Source organism: Daktulosphaira vitifoliae, unplaced genomic scaffold, assembly GCF_025091365.1.
Source record: "Daktulosphaira vitifoliae isolate Bord-2020 unplaced genomic scaffold, ASM2509136v1 Scaffold_1, whole genome shotgun sequence".
NCBI classification, from domain to species: domain Eukaryota; kingdom Metazoa; phylum Arthropoda; class Insecta; order Hemiptera; family Phylloxeridae; genus Daktulosphaira; species Daktulosphaira vitifoliae.
This window is the reverse complement of record NW_026099572.1, coordinates 3,154,797-3,178,895: the sequence shown is the minus strand read 5'-3', so window position 1 is coordinate 3,178,895 and position 24,099 is coordinate 3,154,797. Positions and strand designations below refer to the sequence as shown.

The 24,099-nt window shown below is 24.6% G+C and overlaps 3 protein-coding genes across 8 annotated transcripts in view; 1 reads left to right on the top strand and 2 right to left on the bottom strand.

Annotated features, from left to right (window-relative positions):
• LOC126895771 (serine-protein kinase ATM) overlaps positions 1 to 10,874 on the top strand; it is a 64,833-nt gene extending 53,959 nt beyond the window's left edge. The window contains exons 38-51 of one of the 3 annotated variants that reach the window (XM_050667985.1): positions 50 to 194; positions 1,733 to 2,070; positions 2,144 to 2,373; positions 2,428 to 2,534; positions 3,899 to 4,043; positions 5,931 to 6,041; positions 7,393 to 7,499; positions 7,601 to 7,717; positions 7,792 to 7,947; positions 9,020 to 9,171; positions 9,250 to 9,356; positions 10,248 to 10,362; positions 10,418 to 10,575; positions 10,636 to 10,874. In XM_050667985.1, the coding sequence (XP_050523942.1) occupies positions 50 to 194; positions 1,733 to 2,070; positions 2,144 to 2,373; positions 2,428 to 2,534; positions 3,899 to 4,043; positions 5,931 to 6,041; positions 7,393 to 7,499; positions 7,601 to 7,717; positions 7,792 to 7,947; positions 9,020 to 9,171; positions 9,250 to 9,356; positions 10,248 to 10,362; positions 10,418 to 10,575; positions 10,636 to 10,814 (2,167 nt within the window). In that variant the 3' untranslated portion in view covers positions 10,815 to 10,874. Of the gene's footprint in view, positions 1 to 49; positions 195 to 1,732; positions 2,071 to 2,143; positions 2,374 to 2,427; positions 2,535 to 3,898; positions 4,044 to 5,930; positions 6,042 to 7,392; positions 7,500 to 7,600; positions 7,718 to 7,791; positions 7,948 to 9,019; positions 9,172 to 9,249; positions 9,357 to 10,247; positions 10,363 to 10,417; positions 10,576 to 10,632 lie in introns of those variants that run through there. The other 2 variants (XM_050667984.1, XR_007701718.1) reach the window with 2 other exon arrangements.
• A 456-nt stretch (positions 10,875 to 11,330) lies between these two features.
• On the bottom strand, positions 11,331 to 15,179 carry LOC126895808 (uncharacterized). 2 transcript variants are annotated; one of them, XM_050668053.1, is made up of 5 exons: positions 15,042 to 15,179; positions 14,102 to 14,213; positions 11,980 to 12,052; positions 11,776 to 11,919; positions 11,331 to 11,693 (listed from the first exon to the last, which is right to left on the bottom strand). In XM_050668053.1, the coding sequence occupies exons 1-5, from the start codon at positions 15,068 to 15,070 to the stop codon at positions 11,596 to 11,598; spliced, it is 456 nt and encodes a 151-aa protein (XP_050524010.1). In that variant the 5' UTR covers positions 15,071 to 15,179; the 3' UTR covers positions 11,331 to 11,595. The 2 variants fall into 2 exon arrangements, with proteins under 2 accessions (XP_050524010.1, XP_050524009.1); XM_050668052.1 differs by lacking the exon at positions 15,042 to 15,179 and adding an exon at positions 14,277 to 14,542.
• A 1,247-nt stretch (positions 15,180 to 16,426) lies between these two features.
• On the bottom strand, positions 16,427 to 23,521 carry LOC126895777 (protein smoothened). Of its 3 annotated transcripts, XM_050667998.1 has the most exons (13): positions 23,006 to 23,521; positions 22,739 to 22,930; positions 22,390 to 22,605; positions 22,205 to 22,327; positions 22,033 to 22,143; positions 19,840 to 20,055; positions 19,370 to 19,542; positions 19,120 to 19,235; positions 18,615 to 19,041; positions 17,768 to 17,944; positions 17,549 to 17,694; positions 17,125 to 17,477; positions 16,427 to 17,064 (listed from the first exon to the last, which is right to left on the bottom strand). In XM_050667998.1, the coding sequence occupies exons 2-13, from the start codon at positions 22,751 to 22,753 to the stop codon at positions 16,726 to 16,728; spliced, it is 2,412 nt and encodes an 803-aa protein (XP_050523955.1). In that variant the 5' UTR covers positions 22,754 to 22,930; positions 23,006 to 23,521; the 3' UTR covers positions 16,427 to 16,725. The 3 variants fall into 3 exon arrangements, with proteins under 3 accessions (XP_050523955.1, XP_050523954.1, XP_050523956.1); XM_050667997.1 differs by having other exon boundaries at positions 22,739 to 23,521; XM_050667999.1 differs by lacking the exon at positions 22,739 to 22,930 and having other exon boundaries at positions 23,006 to 23,517.
• Positions 23,522 to 24,099: the final 578 nt, after the last annotated feature.

Below are 24,099 nucleotides of genomic sequence, written 5' to 3'. Positions count from 1 at the left end.
ATATATATATATATATAATAGTTTTAATATAATTATTTTCAATTTTTAGTGTACTTTTAAAACATGTAGTTGAAGAGCTAGATAACTATGAATATACATATCTTAATTCATTGGCTTTACAATTATATGGTTCTTGGATTGAAGAAACCAAATCAGAAAATGCACACTGTATAATAAAAAACTATTTTCAAAAAGTAAATTTCACAATGATAGGGTGAATTGGGGTAAATGTAAATACATTTTTTTCTCTTATAATTAGCAGATTTCGTTTTAGATTGAAAATTTTGAGTCCTTATATGTGTTGCTATCATATTAAATGTAATTGCAAAATAAAAACTTGTATATTTATCTAAAAATGCATTTAAAATTACCCTACTTCACCCTAGTACTAGTATAATAGTTTAATTATGAAAATATATAGAATATTCAATAAATAAAAATATGGGTTTCTATTGTTCTCATTGTTAGTAACAATTGATATGTTTCCTTACTTACTGAACACCTTGTATGCAAGAAAATCCTAATTAAAGTTTTAAAAAAATTTTCAAGCTATCTGCATATGGTTAACTTGAAACTGTCTATAGGATTTGTGTTTTTAGAAAAACAAAGTTCTTTCTTTGAAATTCCTTGAATAAAAAAGAAATTTAAACCTAGTCGAAACTAGCGGAAATTCAAAATAATTTTGAATTAAATTGGATATTTTCAAATTTATTAAACACTTTGTACAGCCAATATATATGGTTTATTCAAAATTAATAGGACAAAGTATTGACTGAAACCATAAAATAAGAATAAACCTACTAAATACATTATATGAACAAGATATAAAGTAGGACATCAAGATATTTGAAAGTCAAGTGTCAGTTTAACTAATATTTGATAGAAAAAGGCTGTAAGAATTGTTTGTAGAACCTTAGGTTCTATAAAATTTGTCAAACTAAAAAGAGAGAACTTTATAAATTTTAAATTGAGTCAATTGGTTTTTTGTGGAATTTTCAAAAGACTCATATATAGTGATAAATAGCTAATGATGATGATTGTCTAAATCTTTCATAGATTTTTGAATGAATTTTAAACATTTCAAAGATGATTGACAATCATATTTATTATATTTGTATCAATTTATTCATAGAATTTTTACAAAAATAGATAATAATATGTCATTCAGTAATTTCAAAGATGATGAAAATACTAAACTAAACAAACTGACTCAATTTAAAATGGTTTAAGTTTAATATAAGATAACATAGTGGTATAACATTTTTTTAAAAATACCTAGTAATTCATGAGGAATATATCTATAAATAATTGGGATTGACATTATGTCTAGACTAAGTGTAATGTGTAATAGCATTTATCCTTGTACTTATGAACAAACCTTGTATACTATACAATTATATAGCCGTCCATATTAATTATATTTTATATCTATATTCTTTTATGGTGTGGCCTAGTTGGTAACACAACAGGGTTAGACACGCACTGCCTCGGGTTTGAAACTTGTTCACGGGTAGCTTCATTTGCCGAACAAGAGATTAGTTCAGTAATTCAGAGTTGGGAGTTGCCATCCCTCTCTCCAGTGACGGACTAACCACCTGTCCCAGTGTTAAAAAACCTCCTTCTTTAGGGGATACCGCTATGGCCCTTAATGAGCTAACAAAGCGATAAAAAAAAAATTTATATTCAATTGAATGTTTGAATTACATATTTAATATTGCAATTTTTTTACTAGGCTATTAAACTTCTAGATGTGGAGTCTATCTCTGCTAAAGAACCTGGCTTAGATTATAGAAAAGTATTATTAGATGCTCATAAACGTTTATCTAAGTATACAGACACATTGTATCAACAAGCATCAAAATACTTAAAAGAAGAAGATCTGCAAAAACGATTAAGTGAAGTTAAAAATGTTAAAGAAAAAGGACATGCTCTTATAACTATGGGAAAATTCACTAATGATATTGATAGATGTAAAGCTGGAAGTTTATTAATGAATCAAAGTCGTGTAGATGAAAGTGAAATTAGCAATACAAATTCTGAAAGAATAAATCATTTGAAATTAGCTTTACAGTATGCATATTTATTTATTTAAAAATTATACTTAATTACTAAAATTATTCTATTTAACTCTTTTTTTCAAAAGGAATTATTTAAGGTTAATTGAGCTAGAAAGTGAAAGTGAGCTTCCTATTTATAGAATTTTATCACTATGGTTAGAAAATAAAGATAATTTAGAAATTAACTCAATAGTTGATGAGGGATTTGAAAAAAGTCCATCTTACATGTTTATATCAGTGCTTCCTCAATTAGTCGCTCATTTATCCTCATCTGAAGATAACAATTACTTTAATTTATCATTAAAAAAACTTCTCGGTACGAAATTTAATTAAAACAATTGTAGAGACTACATTTATTTAACTTTTTTAGATCGTTGTGCTAAAGAACATCCACATCATACATTACCAATTGTTTATGCAGTTGCTAATTCATGTATTGATAGAAAAATTAATGGAGAAGAAATAGATAAAAATGAAGTAAATATTAACTATAAATTTAACTCAAATTTTATTTGTGGAGAGTATAAAAAAAGAACTAATTGAAGAGTAAATTTAAAAATGGTCAATCACTAGAAAAATCAAAAAAATTAATTTTAATAATTCACAGTGAAAATGATGGCCTTGTTATTTTTCTTGAATAATAATTTTTTGATAAAAATGTTCTGAATAATTTTTTTCATTTTTGGGAACTATGGTATATTTTAAAAATAAAATTATTTATAAGCGTAGTTTTTAAAGATAACTTTTAATTTTTAAATTAAATGTAAACTTATGTTTATTTTTATACTATAAGATATCACTCTATAGATTTTAATTATATTTTATTGGGTTGGTATGATAGTTTATATAGATTTAAAAAAAACCCAGCACAGGGGGGTCGCGGCACAGTGGTGACGTAGCATAGTTCAATCAAGTATAATGATATCTGACAGTGATTAAAATCACTATCAAAAAAAAACGCTTCGATGCAAATCTTTAGATAGTGTTTAATTTTAAAAAATTGGTGGATTATTCCAAAAGCTACATGATCTGCTAGTTCATTATTAATATCCTAATTAAGATAAAGTATGTCGAATTAAAAAGGGATTATTAGAAAATATTATTTCTTATAAAAAAATAATGTTGATCCATACATTTTTCAAAAAGTTATAGCATAATAAAGTTAAAAATGGAAAATACAAAATCGAAAATTTTCACACAAAAATAGCATTCGGTAGCCATTTTCACCGTGAAGATAAGATAAAGTCCGAAATTTTTTTTTTTCATGATAAAGCATATTACATTAGCTTTAATTTAAGATATATATAAAAGTGTCAGACCTTCCGGAACATTTTCAAAATTTAAGTTAAAAAAGTTAATTTTTTGTGAAAAAGTTGTCATTTTAAATCCCCCCCTGTGTACAGGTTAAGGGTTAAATTTATGAAAAAAATATACCAAATGAAAGGTTATGATATTACACATCTATATAAAATAAAATTATATTGATATGTTCATTTTTGAAAAAGTTATGGCACTTTTAAGTAAAAAAAATTTCGAAAATTAGCGATTTTTAAATTTGTAATTTTTTTTGAGGTTTCCCCCATTTACGGGGAACGAGGGCATTTTTTTCAATTTTTGAGGGTAATGTCTTCGACTAGATACAATTTTTGATCTTTTGACGTATCATTGAAAGAAATTGGTTCGGTGAGAGCTGAGAAAAAGTGGTAACAGACACAAAAAAAAAAAAAACACATCTTAGTAAAACCAATACCTTCTCAGCTTCGCATCGAAGCTAAAACATTTAGATTAGTTGCCAATAAGTTTGTTGAATGTTAAACTATTAATATTTTATCCACTTTCAGCCCAGAATTAATACTGCTAAGCTTTTAATGACTAAATGGAGAAAAGATAAAAAAATTGGAAATTTCGTTGTAACTCTTGAAAAATTATATGAGGCTCTTATAAAGTTGGCATATACCAAGTTTAACAATGCTTCTCAAAATGAAAGTAAGGCATATTTTACATAAATAATGTACAATATAGTAACATACAGTGCTAGATTACGATATGATCTGTGCATTCAAAAGTTCAAAGTGTCTAAATCAAAAAAATGTGCACAGACGCTAATTAGGGGGAAATTAAAAGGACATCCAAAGTTTCAGAATAACTAATTATAGTTATCGGTTAATAACACTGACATTGATAGCTTGGTAACATTATTTTGTTAAATATTATTAAAATTTATTCTAATGAGTTAATTTGTATCAATAACAAGTTGTTAACATTTTTTATTACAAAATTATAATTATTTGATTTTTTTTTTTTTGTGATATTAGATGTAATATTTCACTGTCCGAACATAAGATGTAGATAAATTTCAATTAGGTATTTAAGATATTTATGTAAATAATCGTACCCAAAACTTTTTTTGAAATTTTGAAAATTACCATTAAGACTGGTATGCAAAATATTAATTTGTCATTAATGTAATGATGCTCTAAAAAAAAATTTACTCTCTCCTTTGCAATTTTTCTATAGCTCCCATTATTTAAAATAGACAAAATATAATCAATTATAATTGATATCATAAATGATTAATACTGTAGTATAATGTCTACCAAAATAATTTATAAGATATAAATTATCTTATGTTGATCACAACATCCATGCCATTTTAATATTTTATTTCTATACTTAAAAATATTTTGAATTAACTTTATTTTCTTTAAATGAAATATTGCATATTTTAGTATAATAAACATTATTAATATTATGGTTATAGGTAGAGTCAATAATAAATCTATATATCAATTGATAACTATTTAAACCATTATAACAGATAAATGTCATGAAGCGATAGTTCTTCTTCTTCTTCTTTTTCTTTTCAAAATTACTTAAACCCTTATACTTATCCTTATCTTAACAATAGAATTTAGACTGTATACTTAATAAAACAATAATTTGTTCATTGTAAAAGGAACGGCCAAACGTAACAGTTAAATATGTGGATTGAATGTGACGGCCGGCCGTGATGCTCAATAATCACGTCAAACAAATTCTAATATTTGATGAACATATAAGTTTAATAAACGTATACGCTTGACAAATAAGTGCATTCAATAAACGTTAAATTGCATTTATTTTTATAATTATAATAATTTAAATAAATACTTTTGTTAATGTACATTCATACTTTGTATTGAAAGCTAGTAAAAAAAATAAAAATAAAAAAATAAGTATATATAATTAATTCCTCTCTCCTCATAACATTACCAAACCATCTAAGTCTATTTTCTCTCATCTTATTCACTATTGAATAAGATGATAATAATAATTCTCTTGGATACTCCTTATTAAGTAATTTTTCAAAATACTTTCTACCTTTTTTTTTTATATCATCATCACTTATTAGCACCATTTTATAAACACTTTTAATACATCTTTCTTTGTGATAATCTTTACACCATTTTATCTTATATTTTCAAGACTATAGAGTTCTTCTTTACCTTTCTTTGTTCCTAGCCTATCATGCAACTCATCATACTTCTTAAACTTCACCTTTGGTAAAATACTCCATCCAATCATCTCTCATTTGCTCTTTTGCCATACTTGAAATGATTTTTCTTACTCTATGATTTTCTGAACGTCCTCATTCCACCGCCAGGTTTCCTAACATCAACAATCTCCTTTGCAATATTCTTTACACAACTAGCAAATCTACTCCACACAAAATGTATATTTTCCTCGACATTCCACATTGTTCCCTCCTTTACCGTCTTTAAAACCTATAAGTATACTGTTACAACTAATCAAGTGTAGTGAACATGACACGAGAATTATGTCACTATTCTTTAACATATTTTTATAATTAATTGTTATTTATAAAAATTTTAGAGCACCAAATTCCTGATGAAGAGTTACTTATGAAAATGAAAAATATTGATTGCTTGTGTCCAGCTTATACATTGCCATTAAATAAAAATGGACAATATTCAAATATTATCAGTAAGAATAACCATTATTAGAATAACATTACATAAAGTCATCTTCATTATAACTTTTTTAAGAAAAGTAAATAGGTTTTGATTACCCAAATTAATTATATATTAATTGGAGACGCTTTAAGTTAAATTGTAGTTCAAAAATTAGATTTTACTGGTTTCTGAATAGTTTTGTAAATTGACTTCTCTAATAAGTCGTTTTACTGAAATTTTATGAAAACTATGAGATGATTCATTTGGCGTAAATAACACCCCTGCAGGCCCCGCAATGTGGGTGGGCGCCAAATTACGAATGCTCAATACCTTATCAATAATTAACATGATTGAAAGTGTAGTAAAATTTAGTAAAGGGGCGCTGTCGAAAATTCTGCGCGGGGGCGCGCGCTTGCTTAGTTACGCCATCTTAAATGAAAGAGAAAGGTATAGTTGAGTTGGGATTTATGATACGAAAAAGTATTAAAGTATTGTACTAAAGTTTTACTGAGAGCTAAGTAAATAATCAGACATCACATAGAAAAAATAATTTGCCTTTCAAATTGCCATCTTCATACACACAAAACTTTTGTTGGATATATAGTGAGAAATGAAGACATTTTTAGGATAGTAACTTAGATTGATGTAAGTTACATATAGGTTGACTGTTTTCTTCAGTGTACTAAAAATACAGATATTATAATATACAAGTGACGATATTTCTGTAGTTTAGTTGGAATCAATATATTGGTGTACCATTTGAAACTCGTATACAAATCAATACTGTTTTACCAGTAATTATTTTCAAAACTGTTAACCCTAGTGTTACTAGTAAAATTATATCTAGCTAATTTAATTTTTATGGTAATTGTACATTTTCTTCTTGTTTTAAAAGGATATTTTATGATGTTATCTTCATAATTTTATGAGGTGTATAGTGTGTAAATACAGTTTCGTTCTTTAATCATCATCATAGTAGACATCATGATTGTGTTACTATCATTGACAGAAATTGGGAGGGGGCCTAAATATCTAAGTCCCAATAAAAATGAAAATGAAAAAATATAGGACTTTGCCCACTTAAAATTTTTTACTAAAACCAATTTTTTTAATATTTTATGATTTATTTTATTTATTTATAGCTCAAGTGAAGAGATAAGATTTTATTTTAATCTCTCATATTTTTTTGAAATTTGAAATATTTTCTGAATGGTTCTTGTAGAATATACTGTTAGCAAACAAAGTTGAAAAAAATTAAATATTTTTCAATTGATTAGTTTTAACCTAAAATTTAATTAAATATAATATGTATCTTAAAAATTTATTTTGTTTTAAAATATTATAATTGAAAAATAATAAATATTATTCATATTTAATATTAGGTGTAGTAAATTTTAAGAATCATTTTATAAATGCTGGTGGTTTACATCAACCTAAAAAGATTGAATGTATGTGTTCTGATGGAGAAAGTAGACCATTGCTATTAAAAGTATGTTCTCAACTAATAAATTTTAGTTAATAAAATTAATATTACTTTAAATATATTTATTATAAGTAATTATATTTATTCGTGTTTCAAATAATATTTAGGCCAATGAAGATATGCGACAAGATGCAGTTATGCAACAAGTATTTTTATTAATGAATAGACTTTTTAAATTAAATAAATCTACATCCCAAAGAAAACTTACTATAAGAACATACAAAGTAAAAAAACTAATTTTTAGATTCATAAGTTGTTTAAAATATACGAATATTATTATTTTATTATAATTCTATAGGTAGTGCCATTTTCTCAACAAAGTGGAATTGCTGAATGGTGCACAAATACAATGTCTCTTGGCGATTATTTGATCGGTAGAAACACTAAACCTGGTGCTCATCAATTATATAGACCAAATGATTTACCACCAGGAGATGCAAGAAGTATTATTAAAGTAATTGTCATCAGGTTGTTTTTATGATTAAAACTTTACATAACATTTTTCAATATACCTAGAATTATTTCTTTTTTATTATTAATTATTATTATTATATTTTTATTATTAATCTTTTAAAAATAAATTGTTATATACATAGACCACTCAATTACTTACAAAATAAAAACAATTTTTTTTTTTATTACATATTATTTTTTAATTAGCTATGTAATACTTTTTGAGTTCATCCTTTATGCCTTGTAAAAGTGTCAACTTTGCTTTTATTAATGGAAACACATATTTTAAATTTAATAAAATGTTAAAGTTTTTAATTTAATAGTAAATGGAATTAAAATTTTTAATTTTACAAAATTTATAAATACAGGTAGCTAATTTGTTTTTTGATGTCACTATCACAGTCATGGAGTTTTTATTGTCAATTATGACTATTAATAGATGGACTTTCTGTATTGCCAGTTGTATTTATAAACTCACAAGAATATGCCTTACTACCATTGATAATAAATGCTGTGTACCTGTGAATATCAACATCTTAAATAACAAAATTGGCTACTTATATTTGTAACCCCTCGTATATTATAGATGTATATTAACTCAAAAATTTGAAACTTTAAAATTTTATATCTAATAAATGAATAAACTTATATTAAAAATTCAAATGCCATTTACTATTAAATTAAAAACTCAAGTATTTTAATAAATTCAAAATATGTGTTCCCATTTATAAAACTAAGTTAACAACCTTACAAGACATAAGGGATGAATTAAAAATTATTACATAGATATAATAATTCAAGAAAAATAACTAAAGGTAACCAAAAAAAAAAAAAAAATGTTTAAATTATTTTTTCTTTGGAATTGAGTGGGTTATGATAAAACAATCACCTGTATAATTAACAAGTTTTATTATTAACTTTGAAATTTTAAGAATATTCAAGCTGCTAACTTGAACTAAATTCGATCTACAAATATTTGTTTAGAATCATTCTGGATTTTCAAATATAATTTATTCAACAATATTCCTTTTGAAATTTTCTATTATAATTTTTCTTTTTGTGAATTATACTAGATGTCAAAAGATAATAAAGATAGTAATTTTGCAAGAGAGAAAAAATATTTAGAAGTTTGTAAAAAATTAAAACCAGTATTCCGGTACTTTTTTTTTGAAAAATTTGTATCTCCTTCTATTTGGTTTGAAAGGCGGCAAGCATATATTCATAGGTATAAATAATTATTATTCAATTTATTAAATAAAATTTTATTTGATTATCACATTACATACAGTTTACTTCTTTTTAGTGTTGCTACTAGTTCTATGGTTGGTTATATTTTGGGTATAGGTGATCGTCATGTACAAAACATATTAATTGATAATGAAACCGCAGAACTTATACATATTGACTTTGGTAAGAATTTTAAATAATTATAAGATTTATTTATTTTTTATTCGAAACTATAAACATTATATTAAGTAGGTATTTAAGATTTTTATGGAAAGTAAACTGGTGTTATAATTTTATTGCCATTTTTTTCTTGATATTCTTCTTGTTGAAAGTAAAAATTAAATTTAGTGTAGTCATTTATTGTACTATTAAGTAGAACATTTGTCATTTGTGCTGATGTGATATTGAAAAATAGCGGGCTGCTATATGAATTGTTTTTTTTTGGAACTCTTACACGACGTTCAGTGGCAATTATTGTTTTGGTTGTTGCATTGTGATGACCGTAATATATGCTATATTTGTGGTTTTATACTTTTACTGAACTAAATTGTTGTAATACTTTTGTTTAGACAGTAGTTAAATACTATTTTTTCAACTCATTCCTTTCAACATTTCTAAAAATATTTTTAATAAGTAAAAATAATCGTCACATGAATTTAGGGGCTCTCGTTCCTTGAACCCTTGTAAAAATATGCTTCTGTTACATATTTAAAAATTGAATTTAAAAAATTCATAAATATAAAAAATTACTACAATTATCAGAAAATTTAACCGTGTTATAAATTTATTGCATTTCTAAATCTATTAATGATTATACATAGTTTATATAAAATTATGAATTAAGTTTTTCAAGAACATTTTGAAATATTTTATAGTTATTCACTATTTGAGTCATTCAATAACTATTTAATAGATAAGCTATGTTAAAAATAAACTATTAGATTTGCATAAAGAATATTTGAAAATGCATATTGCTATTAATTATCTTGTTGAATTAAAATAAATATTTTTTATTAATTCTTGTAAAAATTAAGTTTATTTGTAAAATTTCATCAAAAAAAAAAAATCTTTTAGGTATTGCATTTGATCAAGGTACACTGTTGACCACTCCAGAAACTGTCCCTTTTAGACTTTCTAGAGATATTGAAGATGGTATGGGTATTTGTGGGATTGAAGGAACGTTTCGAAAGTATAATATTTTATTTTGTATAAAATGTCAAATTCTATAAATTGTTATTTTTAAGATGCTGTGAAAAAACCATAGAAGTTTTAAGGCAAAATCAAGATGTTATTGTTACTGTTATCGAAGTGCTATTGTATGATCCATGTTATCATTGGACTCTAACAACAGAAAAAGCGGCAAAGTTACAAGATGATTCAATAATTTCTTATTTGAAACCTCGTAAGAATGTGTATTTCAATTACACTATAGAATAATTTATTTGAATTTTTTTTTTAGAAGTGGTAGAAATAAATAAATCAGCAGAGAGGTCTTTAAATAAAGTTCGAACTAAATTACTTGGCATGGAAGATACTGGTAGTAAAAGTAGTATTAGTGGGCAAGTTAATAGACTTATACAAGAAGCAAGAGATTATAAAAATTTATCACTTTTATTTCATGGATGGCAAGCTTATTTATAAATATAATTTTAAGTTTTAATAAAACAGTACTAATTATACGCACTATATTTAAAAATTTTACTTTATTGTATCTCATTCAAACTTATATGAACTATTGCTATATTATTATTAAACATAACTCAGATAGCATTTAATAAAAATAATCTTAAATAAATATAATGTTTGAAAGCCGTATTCATCATCAAATTCTTTTTAAACTTTATTCAACCACTAACATTAAATAAATGCTATATGGGTGGTATTGATAATTTTCTTTAAAACTCAAAAAAAAAAATATTTTCTATTATATTGATTTTGGTTTTTAATATATATATATTATTAACAAACTTATCTAATATTAAGAAAAATTTAGTGTACATATATTTTTGTATGGTTTTTTTTTTGGTAAGTACTACTAGGTAAATAGAAATAATTTTTGTACATATTAAAAAAAAACTGTTAATTATTAGTAGTAATCCCAGCTAATTTACAATTTTCAACTAAATTGTAATTTAAAAAATCGAATTCTACAATTACTAATAGTATAATTATAATAACGTTTATATTTTTATAACATGTACACTTAAATATTTTTTCCTGTTAATATCAAAAATAAAATTTTCAACAATAAAAAACAATATATTTTAATAAGAAATTAATAATAAATAATTTAATCAATCTCAATAAATATTAAATAGTAAAATTAATAATTATTTAAATAACATAGAAAAGTAAGAATTTAACCTCGTTAACAATATGAATGATGTTTAATATATATTATAAGAAAATAACTTTATACATTTTACCGGTATGGTGTAAAAAATGGGGCATTATTTTGAGTTTGTTGCGGTGGAGCCTGATCTATATCTTCATACGATTGGGGATTTGATGTTCCTCTACCTATTGATTTACAAACATTTGCGTGCAATTTTAAAATTTTAATTGTTATAAATTAAATTGTTTATTAATTATTTATACTTACTAATATAATTTTGCAAAGGAGGGGGAATTCCATCACTTGTACCATTACTACTATCTATACAAATACGACTGAGTAGTGATAATGTAACAAAACGAAATATAAAGTTTCCTAAAGCACAAATAACACTAAATATTTCAGAAAACCCTGAAATAGAAAAATATTGTTAATAAAAATATAATAAAGTTGTACTTTTAAAGTACTTACAAAAAGAACTTGGAAAAAAACAATATATAGTTATTATATCCAAACATGCAGCTGTTAAATTGACTGAAATTGCCTAGAGTAAGAAATTTACAAAATAATTATATATTGGGAAAATAAATTTTTAATAATTATACTAAAAATATACAAGCTAAACAGATTTCACTGACAACTCAACTTTTGATCTAATAATCATTTTACTTTAATTTTTTTAAACAATTTGTATGTATTCAAAATAGTTGTTTATTAGAACATTGTTATAAAAAATTTTGATAGGTCAATATTAAGACGAGTAATTATTGAGTTACAAACATTCTAATACAGAGAGCGAGTATATAATGCGGGTAGGTACAGCTTGTACTACTGTATATTTATAATTCATACTCCGCTATTTACATATCAACTCTATGCGTTGAAATACTTGTAATTCAATAATTATCTATTCTTAAATTGTTATAGATTCATTAATAAGTTTTGTAAGAAAAGTGTTAATACTGGTTATTTTTAAATCTAAAAAAAATTTAGAATTAATTTTCTTATTATAAAAAGAAATAAATATGATTTTAAAGTAATCTAAGATTTCAATTATTTTTAAAAATTTACAGCAAAATGTTAATTGTATCAAATCAATTAGATAAGGATTAGAAGTTATTAGTTAGATCCTTTCTATCATACATATTTGGGTAACAGCTATTTTACAAACATGACATTTGGCACTTTTTTTATTTCAATTTAAACAGAAATATTGTCTACAAAATTTCAGGCCAATTAAATAATATTAACACATGGAGACTTATGCTCAAAGTTTGAATATTTTAAAAATTACTCATTATTATTCATTTTTTGAATATTAAAAATTCTAAAACATATTAATGAACAAAAATTATAAAAATAAACTGTAAACAAAAATGTATTGTATCACTTTTCTCTAATAATAATATTTAATACTTCAAAACCAAAAATATTACAAAAATTCACTTGCACTAATTATTTGTGAAATTTTTCATTTAATTTATTAAATTCATTTTTTTTATTAGTGTTTTAATTTATTATTATGTGTATTCTATACTGATATAACTCCTTAACAATAACATTTTTTTTTAAATACTAGCTCAGTATTTAGACATACAGCTAGTACTGTACCAGTATGGACTAGTTATCAGGTAATGACATTTTACAGAAAATTCTACTTAGAAAGTAATGACATAATCCTAGTAAACTAAATTATAAATTTGATTAACTTAATAATGAACTCAAGTAAAAAAATTCCAAACTAAAAGACTGTTTGACTCTACATAGTTGAAAATTAGGTTCAATAGATAATGATAATATTTTATAGTATATTTAAGACTAAAATTCAGGCACACTAAACAATTTAAATACTGAACTAGAAACTGAATATATATAATATTCATAACAATAAATTCTAATATTGTCGATAAAAGTTGTAATAATAACAATACAATTTTTTTTTATATAGATAAGAAAAGCACAAAATTCTTAAAATTTGAAGAGTACCAAATTAATTTTCATAAATCTGAATGCTGTTTGCTTACAATGTATCCTTCAACATACTAGATAAATCAGTCATTAGATTCTTAAAGAACTAATATGGCTTATTTTTAGGATTGTATAGATTATAAAATCCTTTTAATGAAACACATTTTTAAATTTAAAAATTGTTTTATTGAAAAAAAGTTAACATGGGACTTATTAAAAACTGATAAATGTTTCAAAGAACCATAATTTTATTTGTTAATTATAATTGTTCATTTTATGTAATAAAATTTATATCAGCAGAACAATTGAAGGTTATAGGGAAAAATGGTAGTAATCCATTCGTGTAAATTTTTCAGGAGATCAAAAACAAAATTATATATTTCTATTCAAAAAAACAAAAATGAACACTTTAATACTAATAAAATGAAAATAAATTCAACATAGTTCAATAAATAAACTATATTACTTGATACTACTGTTAATGGGTTATTAAATTAAATAATAAAATAAAAAATGAAAAAAATTAACTATTATCGTTTTCCCCTGTACTCTTCAAGTATTATCGAGAATAAAAGTATTTAAAATAAGCTTATTGTATGTAGATTAATTATTTAACAGTACGAACTAGCTGTGCTGGTTTATCGGATTCTGTATTGTGTATTGCCCATAGCAAACTTCCCATAAATATAACATTGTAAAAGAGATAAGAGTCTGGACTCCAACGACCTTGTACGCTCCTGTAAAATAAGTGAAAATTATACTTACTGGCATTTATTAGAAAAATTTAAACGAACACTAACCAAGTAATAAGTATTAAATGTATAATAAAAACACTTTTGGGCGGTAAGGCCGGTACTTGATTTAAGTCCAATACCATTGCTCAAATATTACAATAATTATTGGTGTTATAAATTAAAATACTTTAAAAAATTACATTGAAGTTTTAAATCAGATTTTTAGAACCTCGTAAATAAAAACGATTTACTTTATTACGTCACTAGCAACTATTAGTTAATACAACATAATTCAGTTTCGATGTGTATTGTGTATCGATATAAGTTATATAATAACCATTTGTTATTGTGTGTAATAACAGAACTGGTTTAGTGTTTTCTGATAAGAATTTTATCCGTTGCGTATTTACTTCAAACTATTGACGAATATATATTATTTAAATGCCTGTTTTAAATTACATAATTTTAGATTAAACATCTAGATTATCCGAGACAGCATTAAAAAACATATAGAAAATAATGATAAATTAACATAACATTGATTTTACATTTTATAAACATTTTCTCGGGAATTCACCTGTGTAACTAAATAATTCAACTTATTAGTGAATTAAACATTAATCCACCAAAAATTACTCGATTGAAATCAAGAAATTGATTTAACAAATTTTCTCTGGCCAACAAAAATAATATTTTCAATATAATCAGTTATAATATGAAATTAGTATTTTTTTGGTAAATGTATATCGTCTAGTAGGTAAGAAAAACATTCAATCAGATTCATTGGATAACATTTGAGTTGCCTAGATTATTATTTAAAAAAAATAGTACTTGTTATTAATGATGTAACCGGGGTACATGCACGTAGAAGACTACGTACAATTTGCAGGTTTGGAGCCTTCAAAAACAATGTGATGCATCCGCGCGAAAGCAAATTACATTCTTCGGTAACCTATTTAATTTTAAAATATCAATTTATATTAAGTATTGTTATCGATACCTTTAACAATTATTCACTTAGACTATAAATAATTTGTTAAGTAGACTACATTACGAACTATGATAAATTTAGTGATGAGAATAATCGAATGATTCGATTATTTTGTTTTCAGTTATTTAAATAATCTAATGATTTCAATAACCGTGCATCAATGTCCCCCTATACAGAGTGGCCCACCACTCACTGACAATTTAAATAACTTTTGATCCAGTTAATATTTTTAGCTGATTTTTTTTTTTAAACATTAGTTAGACGTTAGGTCTATAGCTATATCTCAATAATTAAATTTTTTACATTTTATTAAAAATATTAATTATTTTTAAATTTTAAATAAAATGTAAAAAAAAAATCTAAGATAGCTATTTTGTAGAGTAGAATTTAAGAAAAATTTTAGTAAAAAAATATCTTATTAATATTCAGTAGTAAATATTCTGTAGCGTTTTGAAGTTTGTGAAAATTTGAATTTTCATGTACTATTTTACGGTATTAAACATTGAAATACGTATTGAGAAAAGGACAGAAGAAAACGCTATCTTTTCATGATTACTGTGTATACATATGATGATAGTGTGTATACATTACAAACTTGGCATAAATACCATGATAAGAAATTAGATAAGGCAATTATTACTTATCACTCTCATTCAAAAGTATATTGAAAAGATAGCGTTTTCTTCTGTCCTTTTCTCAATACGTATTTCAATGTTTAATACCGTAAAATAGTACATGAAAATTCAAATTTTCACAAACTTCAAAACGCTACAGAATATTTACTATTGAATATTAATAAGAAATTTTTTTACTAAAATTTTTCTTAAATTCTACTCTACAAAATAGCTATCTTAGATTTTTTTTTTACATTTTATTTAAAATTTAAAAATAATTAATATTTTTAATAAAATGTAAAAAAATTAATTATTGAGATATAGCTATAGACCTAACGTATAACTATTATTTAAAAAAAAAATCAACTAAAAATATTAACTGGATCAAAAGTTATTTAAGTTGTCAGTGAGTGGTGGGCCACCCTGTATTCAGCAATGATAGTACATAAAGATACGATTACATAACAATTTTAGTATCGTAAGCTCTCTAGAAAAATTAGAAAAGTTAGCAAATTGTTCGCCAATTTTAAAATTTCAATTGCAGAATATATATATATATATGTGTTGAACAAGATAAAATTAATTTTATTCCAATATAAAAATAAACAACATTTAAAAGTAACATAAAATTTAATTTAGTTCGATTAGCTCAAATAATTTATACTAATGATAGATGATAAAAACAAATTAAAAATTGTTTATATATAATACAAATTCAAATCACAAAATTGTTAAGATAAGTATACTTAAATCAATAATTGATATGGTTATCATTTAAATTGAAACAATTTTAAAAATTAGTTATCATTTATTTTCTTTGAATATAAATGATTATTTCAGTCTCAATCAATATTTAAGGAACTGTTGATTCCCAGATTCCAAAGGAAAAATAATATATATGTAACTCTAATTAGTCAGATTTATAAGTCATTTTATCTTCTTCACCGCTGTCAACTAAAGCTACTGTTTTATAAAAACTATTATTGTCATATTTTGAAAAATCTTCCATCATATATTGCTCAGATTGATCACTACTGCTTAATCCTTTAAGGCTCATTTGTAATAATTTACTATTCATCAAGTTAAGAGATGATATAGAAATATTTTTCAATGATTTCATTTGTTCTTTAAGACTTTCATCAATACCGGCTGATGCAGTTCTCCTTTCTAAATTAGGAACAGGTGCTGCTTGTGACTTTACATCAGGTAATGAAAAAACATTTTGAAATGCAGGGAATGTTAGCATTAACTAGAAAAAAAATGGTTTATTTTAAAAAAAGTTAAAAATTAAAAAAAAAATAATACTTACTTGATTTATATCTTGAGATGTTACACTACCTTTTTGAGATGGAGGTAATTTACAAACAAGTTTATTTCCACGTTTATGCTTTTTCTTAGAATGTTTAGAAAATCGACGTACTTTACGAGTCATTTCAAATGCTTTTACAGATATAGTAGAATCTAATGAATGACTTCGTGATTCTACAGATACTCTACACATACTATAGCTTATCTCAGAATCTGATTGTACAAAGGAGGATGATACTGAAAGCTGTTCTTCTCCAGTTAAAGCACCACGCCGTCGTATAAACTTAGGTAATGCAGCAGCCCAAGTAGAACTAATATTGTCTGTCAAATTGCTATTTAAACCAAACACCAAACCTAAATCATTTTTTTGTAACAAGTTTATAAAGCTTGGTTGTTACAACGTAAAAAGAATATTAACAATTTACCAAAAGGATCTTCTTTTGAAAAAGAAACAGTAAAATCATCACTATTCAATTGATGTCTTTTAGCAAATGCACTGGCAATTAATTTATGTTTATTGTACTTAGCTGAATTCCGATTCCTTTGTTCTTTTCCACGACACTTTTTTAACCTGAAATTGTAATTTGAAATATTGATTATATGTTAAATATATTATATATTTTATATTTGTTTTTTATACATACCAACGAACTATACATTCACGCCAGGAATTAATTATTTGCTGTGTCCAAACCCAGAATGACATTAGGACACCATTACCAAACAGTACTAGAATATAAAGTTGTTTTTTTGATACACTTGGCCTTGATTCAATTCGACAATTACTCACATCAGCATCAGGTAATATTCCCAGTTTACAACTTTAACAAAAAAAGATTTAATTTTTAAATGAATGGTTAGTGTATTAAAAATTTACTGAATTTACTTGATTATAATTAAATTTTGGAGAATTCTTACAATAGAAGAAAAGAAGTATTTTTATTAATGATAAAATTAAAAAAAAAATCATGTAATGATTAATGTAACATAATGTCATCATAAGTATATAATAAAGTGTTTTTTTGATCTTATATCATTTTAAAGATATATTTAAATTAATTATCTAACACACTACGGTAAAATATGATTTTTTCACATTTTTCAATTTAATAAAAAACAATTTAAAGAAAAAAATTATCCTTCAACAAGGTTATTAAATAGATAGACTGCAACTGTGTATTGTCTAAACCATGCATCACCAACAGGCCATCAAAATCTGGGCTCTAGATAGTAAAAATTGGCCTTACAAAAACAATTCTTAAAAGAAATTTTTATTTTTTATCTCAATTTTTGTCCATCTTGAAAAACTATACAATGGCAATGCTGAGTACTATAATATTACCACGTATAAGTTTAAATCCTACTACTTTTTAGGTGTATGATATTAATTTATTTAAAAATTTGTCAATATTTCATTGACCTATAAATTTAAAAAATAGGCTTTGACTATTATAAAATGTAATATTAATAATTTGAGTTACAATAGCTTACACAATATATTTCCTTAAGCTATCTTTCCATAGTTGATCATTACTATACTCATGTATATAATACATAAACATTGATGAAATAAATATGATAATGAGAATCATGAACATCACAACTTTAACAGCAGTTGATTGAATTTTTGACTTGGCTAGTTTAGAAATCACTTGAGTACTCTCGTTTTTTAAAGCTAATAGACCAAATAATACTCGAACTAAGTAAAATAATCCTATACCCACAGATAAAGCAATAGGTAAAAGAACAAATATAATTCTATATATTTTATTATTAATGCCGACAAAACAAGTGCCAGTTACACTGTCCCCATCAATTTCTCCTATCACCATGGCTACAACACAGAAAACTAGTGGTATAGACCAAGCTAGTAAATGAAAATAACCACCTTTTTTGTCTACTTTTTCTTGAATTTTACCTATAAAGAAAATAAATGCACTATAATATATTTTTTTTAATACTAAAAAAAAATATAACTATATTTTATTAAACTCACCAAAGGATTGAAATGTTGTGTGGAGTGAGTAGGTAAAAATTACGAACCATATGAAAGCAGCAATCAAAAAATAATATGAAAAAATAAAATTTATAACACAAGAAAGATCTTCATCACTATAAGAAAAAAAATTATTCATTAATTTATATAATTTTAATATTTAAAAAAACTTTTCAGTTATTATAATAATTTTATAATAAAATAATTTTATTATAAAATTTTAAACAAGTATATACTTCATTGAACTAACCTAGGTTCTGATGTTTTACGAGCTCCATTTTTTCTACATACAATATCATCTCTGGCCCCAGACCAAAACTGAGATAACCATCCAAAACAAATAAACAAGAAGCAAACATTTATGTAAAGAATTACTATATTTGGGTAACGATTGAGAGATTGCCACTCTATCATAAATGTTAACTGTAAATATTAACATAACAATAAATAGTTTATTTAAAGAAGGAAATTGATTGAATAAGAAAAAATAAGTAGCTAAAGAGTTTATATGAGATATAACATTTATATGCCTTTCCATCTTAAATAACTTTTTAGAGAATCATCTTAAGTAAATAAAATGTTTGGCACTATGAAAAAAACAATTTGAAGGTATAGTCTGTCTTTATTAGCAAAAATGCACATAAAATTATAATAGTAAAAAAAATTTGATTTCACCTCTAAGATAATCTATGAACTAAACAAAATGATTAAGTTACTTACTATAGCAAATATATTACAAAGACCAGCAATCGTTGCAGTCCATGCAATAAGGTTATGTATTTGTCTATGTTCATCCATGGAAAATAAAGGATCGTAACATTGGAGATCACAACCTTCAAAATTAGGATAATGATAAACTTCATGTCTATAAGTCTGTACAAGTGGTAACTCACAACGACCAGCGGTAGAGTTAAATTTTAACTCTCTTATATCATTCTGAAAAAGAACATAAATAAATAATTAATATGAACATTTAAAAAAATGATATCAACTTATTGATAGAATATATGAATTCATATAAAATATTTGATTGATTCAATAAAAATTATTATGGGCATACAATTTTTATAGTCTAAACGAAATAACAATTATCAAAAAAAAAAATGGAACAAAAAGATATTAAATGAATCAAAAGTTGTAAGAATATATGAGTTTATTACTAAACATGTAATTAATTTTTAAATTATTTCAATGTAAAATTATTAATATAATAGTGGATTAGAAAACAAAGTAGAAATTGTCAAAATTTTATACATAAATTAATTGTTTTGACAACTAAATTTCTCCTAAAAAATAATTTTGAACATTCTTTTTAGTTTATTAAGTATTTATTTATTATTGATTTAAAAATGGTTAATTATTTAATATGTTAATTTACTATCCCTTATAAGCAAGGTTCAAAACTTAAAACATGTAATTGTAAACACTCAAATAAGACTTAGAAAAAAAACCCAGCACAGGGGGGTCGCAGCACAGTGGTAACGTGGCATAGTTGGATCAAGTATAATGATATATGACAGTGATTAAAATCACTATAAAAAAAAATGCTTCAATGCAAATCTCTAGCTAGTGTTTAATTTTAAAAAATTGGTGGATTATTTCAAAAGCTACATGATCTGCTATTTTCTTATTAATATCCTGAATGAAAAAGGGATTATTAAAAAATATTATTTCTCATGAAAAAATTGTATTGATCCATACATTTTTTAAAAAGTTATAGCATTTTAAAGTAAAAAATGTAAAATATAAAATCGAAAAATTTCACACAAAAATAGCATTTGGTAGCCATTTTCACCGTGAAGATAAAATAAAGTCCCAGAGGTCAAGTTTTTTTTTTTCATAATAAAGTACATTACATTAGCTTTAATTTAAGATATATATAAAAGTGTCAGACCTTCCGGAACATTTTCAAAAGTTATGTTGAAAAAGTTGTCATTTTAAATCCCCCCTGTGGGCAGGTTAAGTGTCAGATTTACAAAAAATATACAACAAATGATAGGTAAAGACATCAAGCATCTATAAAAAAATAATAATATTGATATGTTCATTTTTAAAAAAATTACGGCAGTTTTAGTAAAAATTTTTTTCGAAAATTAGCGATTTTATTAATTTTATGTAATTTTTTTGGAGGTTTCCCCCATTTACGAGGGAAATTTTTTCAATTTTTGAGGGTAACGTCTTCGACCAGATACGATTTGTGATCTTTTGACGTATTGTTGAAAGAAATCCGTTCGATGAGAGCTGAGAAAAAGTGGTAACATACAAAAAAAAAAAAAAAAAAAAACACATCATAGTAAAACCAATACCTTCTCAGCCTCGCATCGAAGCTAAAATTGTTTATAGTACTTTAATATGCACTAAAAAGGTAAAAATGTGCCAACAAAAATAATTATAAAGGTGAAAAAAATGTCATGCATTTTATGACAAGTTTTGCAATATTACTTTAATACTTAGCTGAACTGAACTTTGGTTATTATAATTTAATAAATGATTTTTTTAAGACAAAATTTTTTTTATTAATTATAAAGGGCAACAGTCAGGTCTCAATTGTAGTATATAGTTTATATTTGATATCCAACAGTTTTCTATATTCATTTTGTGTTTGACTGTGCTCGAATGGACATTATAGGGATCTCTTTAGTATATTGTTTTATTCGATTATGTTTATGTAATGAGCTGTAATTCTATTAATTGTTTTTACATCATTAACAAAATAAAAAAACAATTCTTAAAATTCTTGTTATTTTAATAATAAAATCCTAGAGTAATGTAGTAGTATAAGATAATTCAATCACTCTGTATATTTCAACCTTGTCTTTTATTTATTAAAATAATAAAATTGAAAATCAGATAATACTTTCAAGTAAACTTTAGCAATTACATAATTTCAATTTTAAAAATTAATTTGTTTACCTTGCATAATCTAGGAGGATATAGAGTTTCATTATCACAATTAAATTCTGATGGCCAAGAGTTTTCAATTTTTAGTATTTGACAATGACTTTCAATTAATTTACACATCTCCTAAAAAAAAATTATATCAATAAACAAATCATTTGAAAATAATAACCACTATATTAAATACTTGTGGTGGCAAATGTATATTATTATTTTCACAATCAGGCATGTACAATGCACATAACAATGGTTGAATAGCTGCCCAACATTTGGGAACTTTTTTAAGACCTTGCCAATAATGTAATCTTTCCTGCAAGACATGATTAATAATTATAAATTAAGTTTTTTTAGATTCTACTTTTGAAATATTACTTGAACTTCATCTTGAGAATCAGCATCTGAAACAAGATCTGTAGAAGTTGAATTATAAGGCAATTTTACTCCAAGGCAGAGTGTGTAGTTTGTGATTAAACATTTAGACTGAGATTTTTCACAATATTGAAGTTTACTTTTAGATTTTAGCAAGCATAATGTTTGTGAAATGCAAAAAAGTATTAAGAATACAGTTTTTAAATTTAAATATATTGCCTGAAACAAAATTCATAGTACAATAATTTGTCAAATTTAAATTTCAATTATTATTGACAGCAATGATTACATAAACTACAAACTAAAATATTACAGAGATCATTAATTTTGAATGTGTAAAAAAAATAATTACTTTGAAAATATTCATAATATTTAAAAAAAAATTAAAAGCCACTTCCAAAAGAGTATTTTGCTGAAGTCCGATTTAAATTATATCCAATAAGAATAACAAATAGTGCCATGATCAGATCGTAATTTAAATTTGTTAAACGTTAATACTACATCTTTAATCTCTATACAAACCAAACGCTTAAATCTGAATCGACTATAACATTGAAGAGTATAATAACACAGAAATGTGCAATAAAGAAATTGTTTTGGTTGCAAAACGAATACTTACACTTCACGATACGAATGAGATCTGATCCATGGACCACGTGTGTGGTCTCAAAACGACAGAGCCGGTGGCCGGTTGCCGCCAAGGGTAACGTTTTTAACATATAGAGCGCTAAGATGGAATATCTCATGGTGGGGAGAGATTCCTGATACATTATAAACTACCATACGAACTAACTCTAATTTACGAAGTTTGACGACCATACACGACAAAAAAAAATCGTCACAATAATAATTATAATGGTTCACAATTTTATTAGTATACCAATTTAAGTATTTTGTTGTATTTATATTTGGAACAATCTTTCTGTTCTAACTTGTAGTTATAGTAGTTCAATAATAACGCAAAATGTAGTTAATAAAGATATAATCAATCGAAATAAAACATATAAAATATTGATACACTTAAAACCGGATAAATAAATAATACACAAAATAAAAACTTAATGTCACAAACGTATCACGCGGAAAGAGATTACCTTCGGTACTCCCTAGGTCTTCTCTTTCTCCTCTTTCAATTCATTCCATTTCGTCTTATATACTAACATATTTTGTTTTTCTTTTTATAAAATTCATATAGTAATCATTTTCAAAAATGTTTATAAATATTTACTTCCTGATCTAGTAACAATAATTCGGGGATTTACAATTAATCTAAACATTACAAAAGTGTTCTACTTCTAGGTTTACAAATAATAGACTATATTATATTGTCTATACTATACTATATTATAATAATATGTATATTTTTGTAATAATAGATCAAGAAATTCATAGTTAAACCAAACATTACAAAAATGCTTTGTTTTCAGTTTTACAAAATAATGACCTATATTACAGTGTTAATCTAAATGATTTCTAGTTTTTATTAAGAATAAAACAATAACTTCCGCTTGTATTTTAAAATCTTGATAAAGTAAGCAAAATTAATCTGTTAGCCGGATACTCCTTAATTCGCCTAATATTCGTCGATATTTATCAAGTAATGGCAGTGACAGTCAAATCAAGGAGGATTAGGAGAATACACCCTTCTCCCCATTTGATATTCCACTTTAGACTAACATTTTTACTATGTATATTTCATATTTTGGAAACTAT

Bases quoted from the DNA above. Each gene is read 5' to 3' on its own strand.
- LOC126895808 (XM_050668052.1), bottom strand. From the start codon at position 14,353: ATGGTATTGGACTTAAATCAAGTACCGGCCTTACCGCCCAAAAGTGTT. The intron at 14,214-14,276 runs GTTAGTGTTCGT...CTTATTTTACAG, and splicing joins CATTTAATACTTATTACTTG to GAGCGTACAAGGTCGTTGGA. The intron at 11,920-11,979 runs GTAAGTACTTTA...TTTCTATTTCAG, and splicing joins TTTTTTTCCAAGTTCTTTTT to GGTTTTCTGAAATATTTAGT.
- LOC126895777 (XM_050667997.1), bottom strand. The intron at 22,144-22,204 runs GTATTTAATATA...ATTTTTTTTTAG, and splicing joins ATATACATTTGCCACCACAA to GAGATGTGTAAATTAATTGA. The intron at 17,695-17,767 runs GTATGTATAAAA...TTACAATTTCAG, and splicing joins CGTGAATGTATAGTTCGTTG to GTTAAAAAAGTGTCGTGGAA.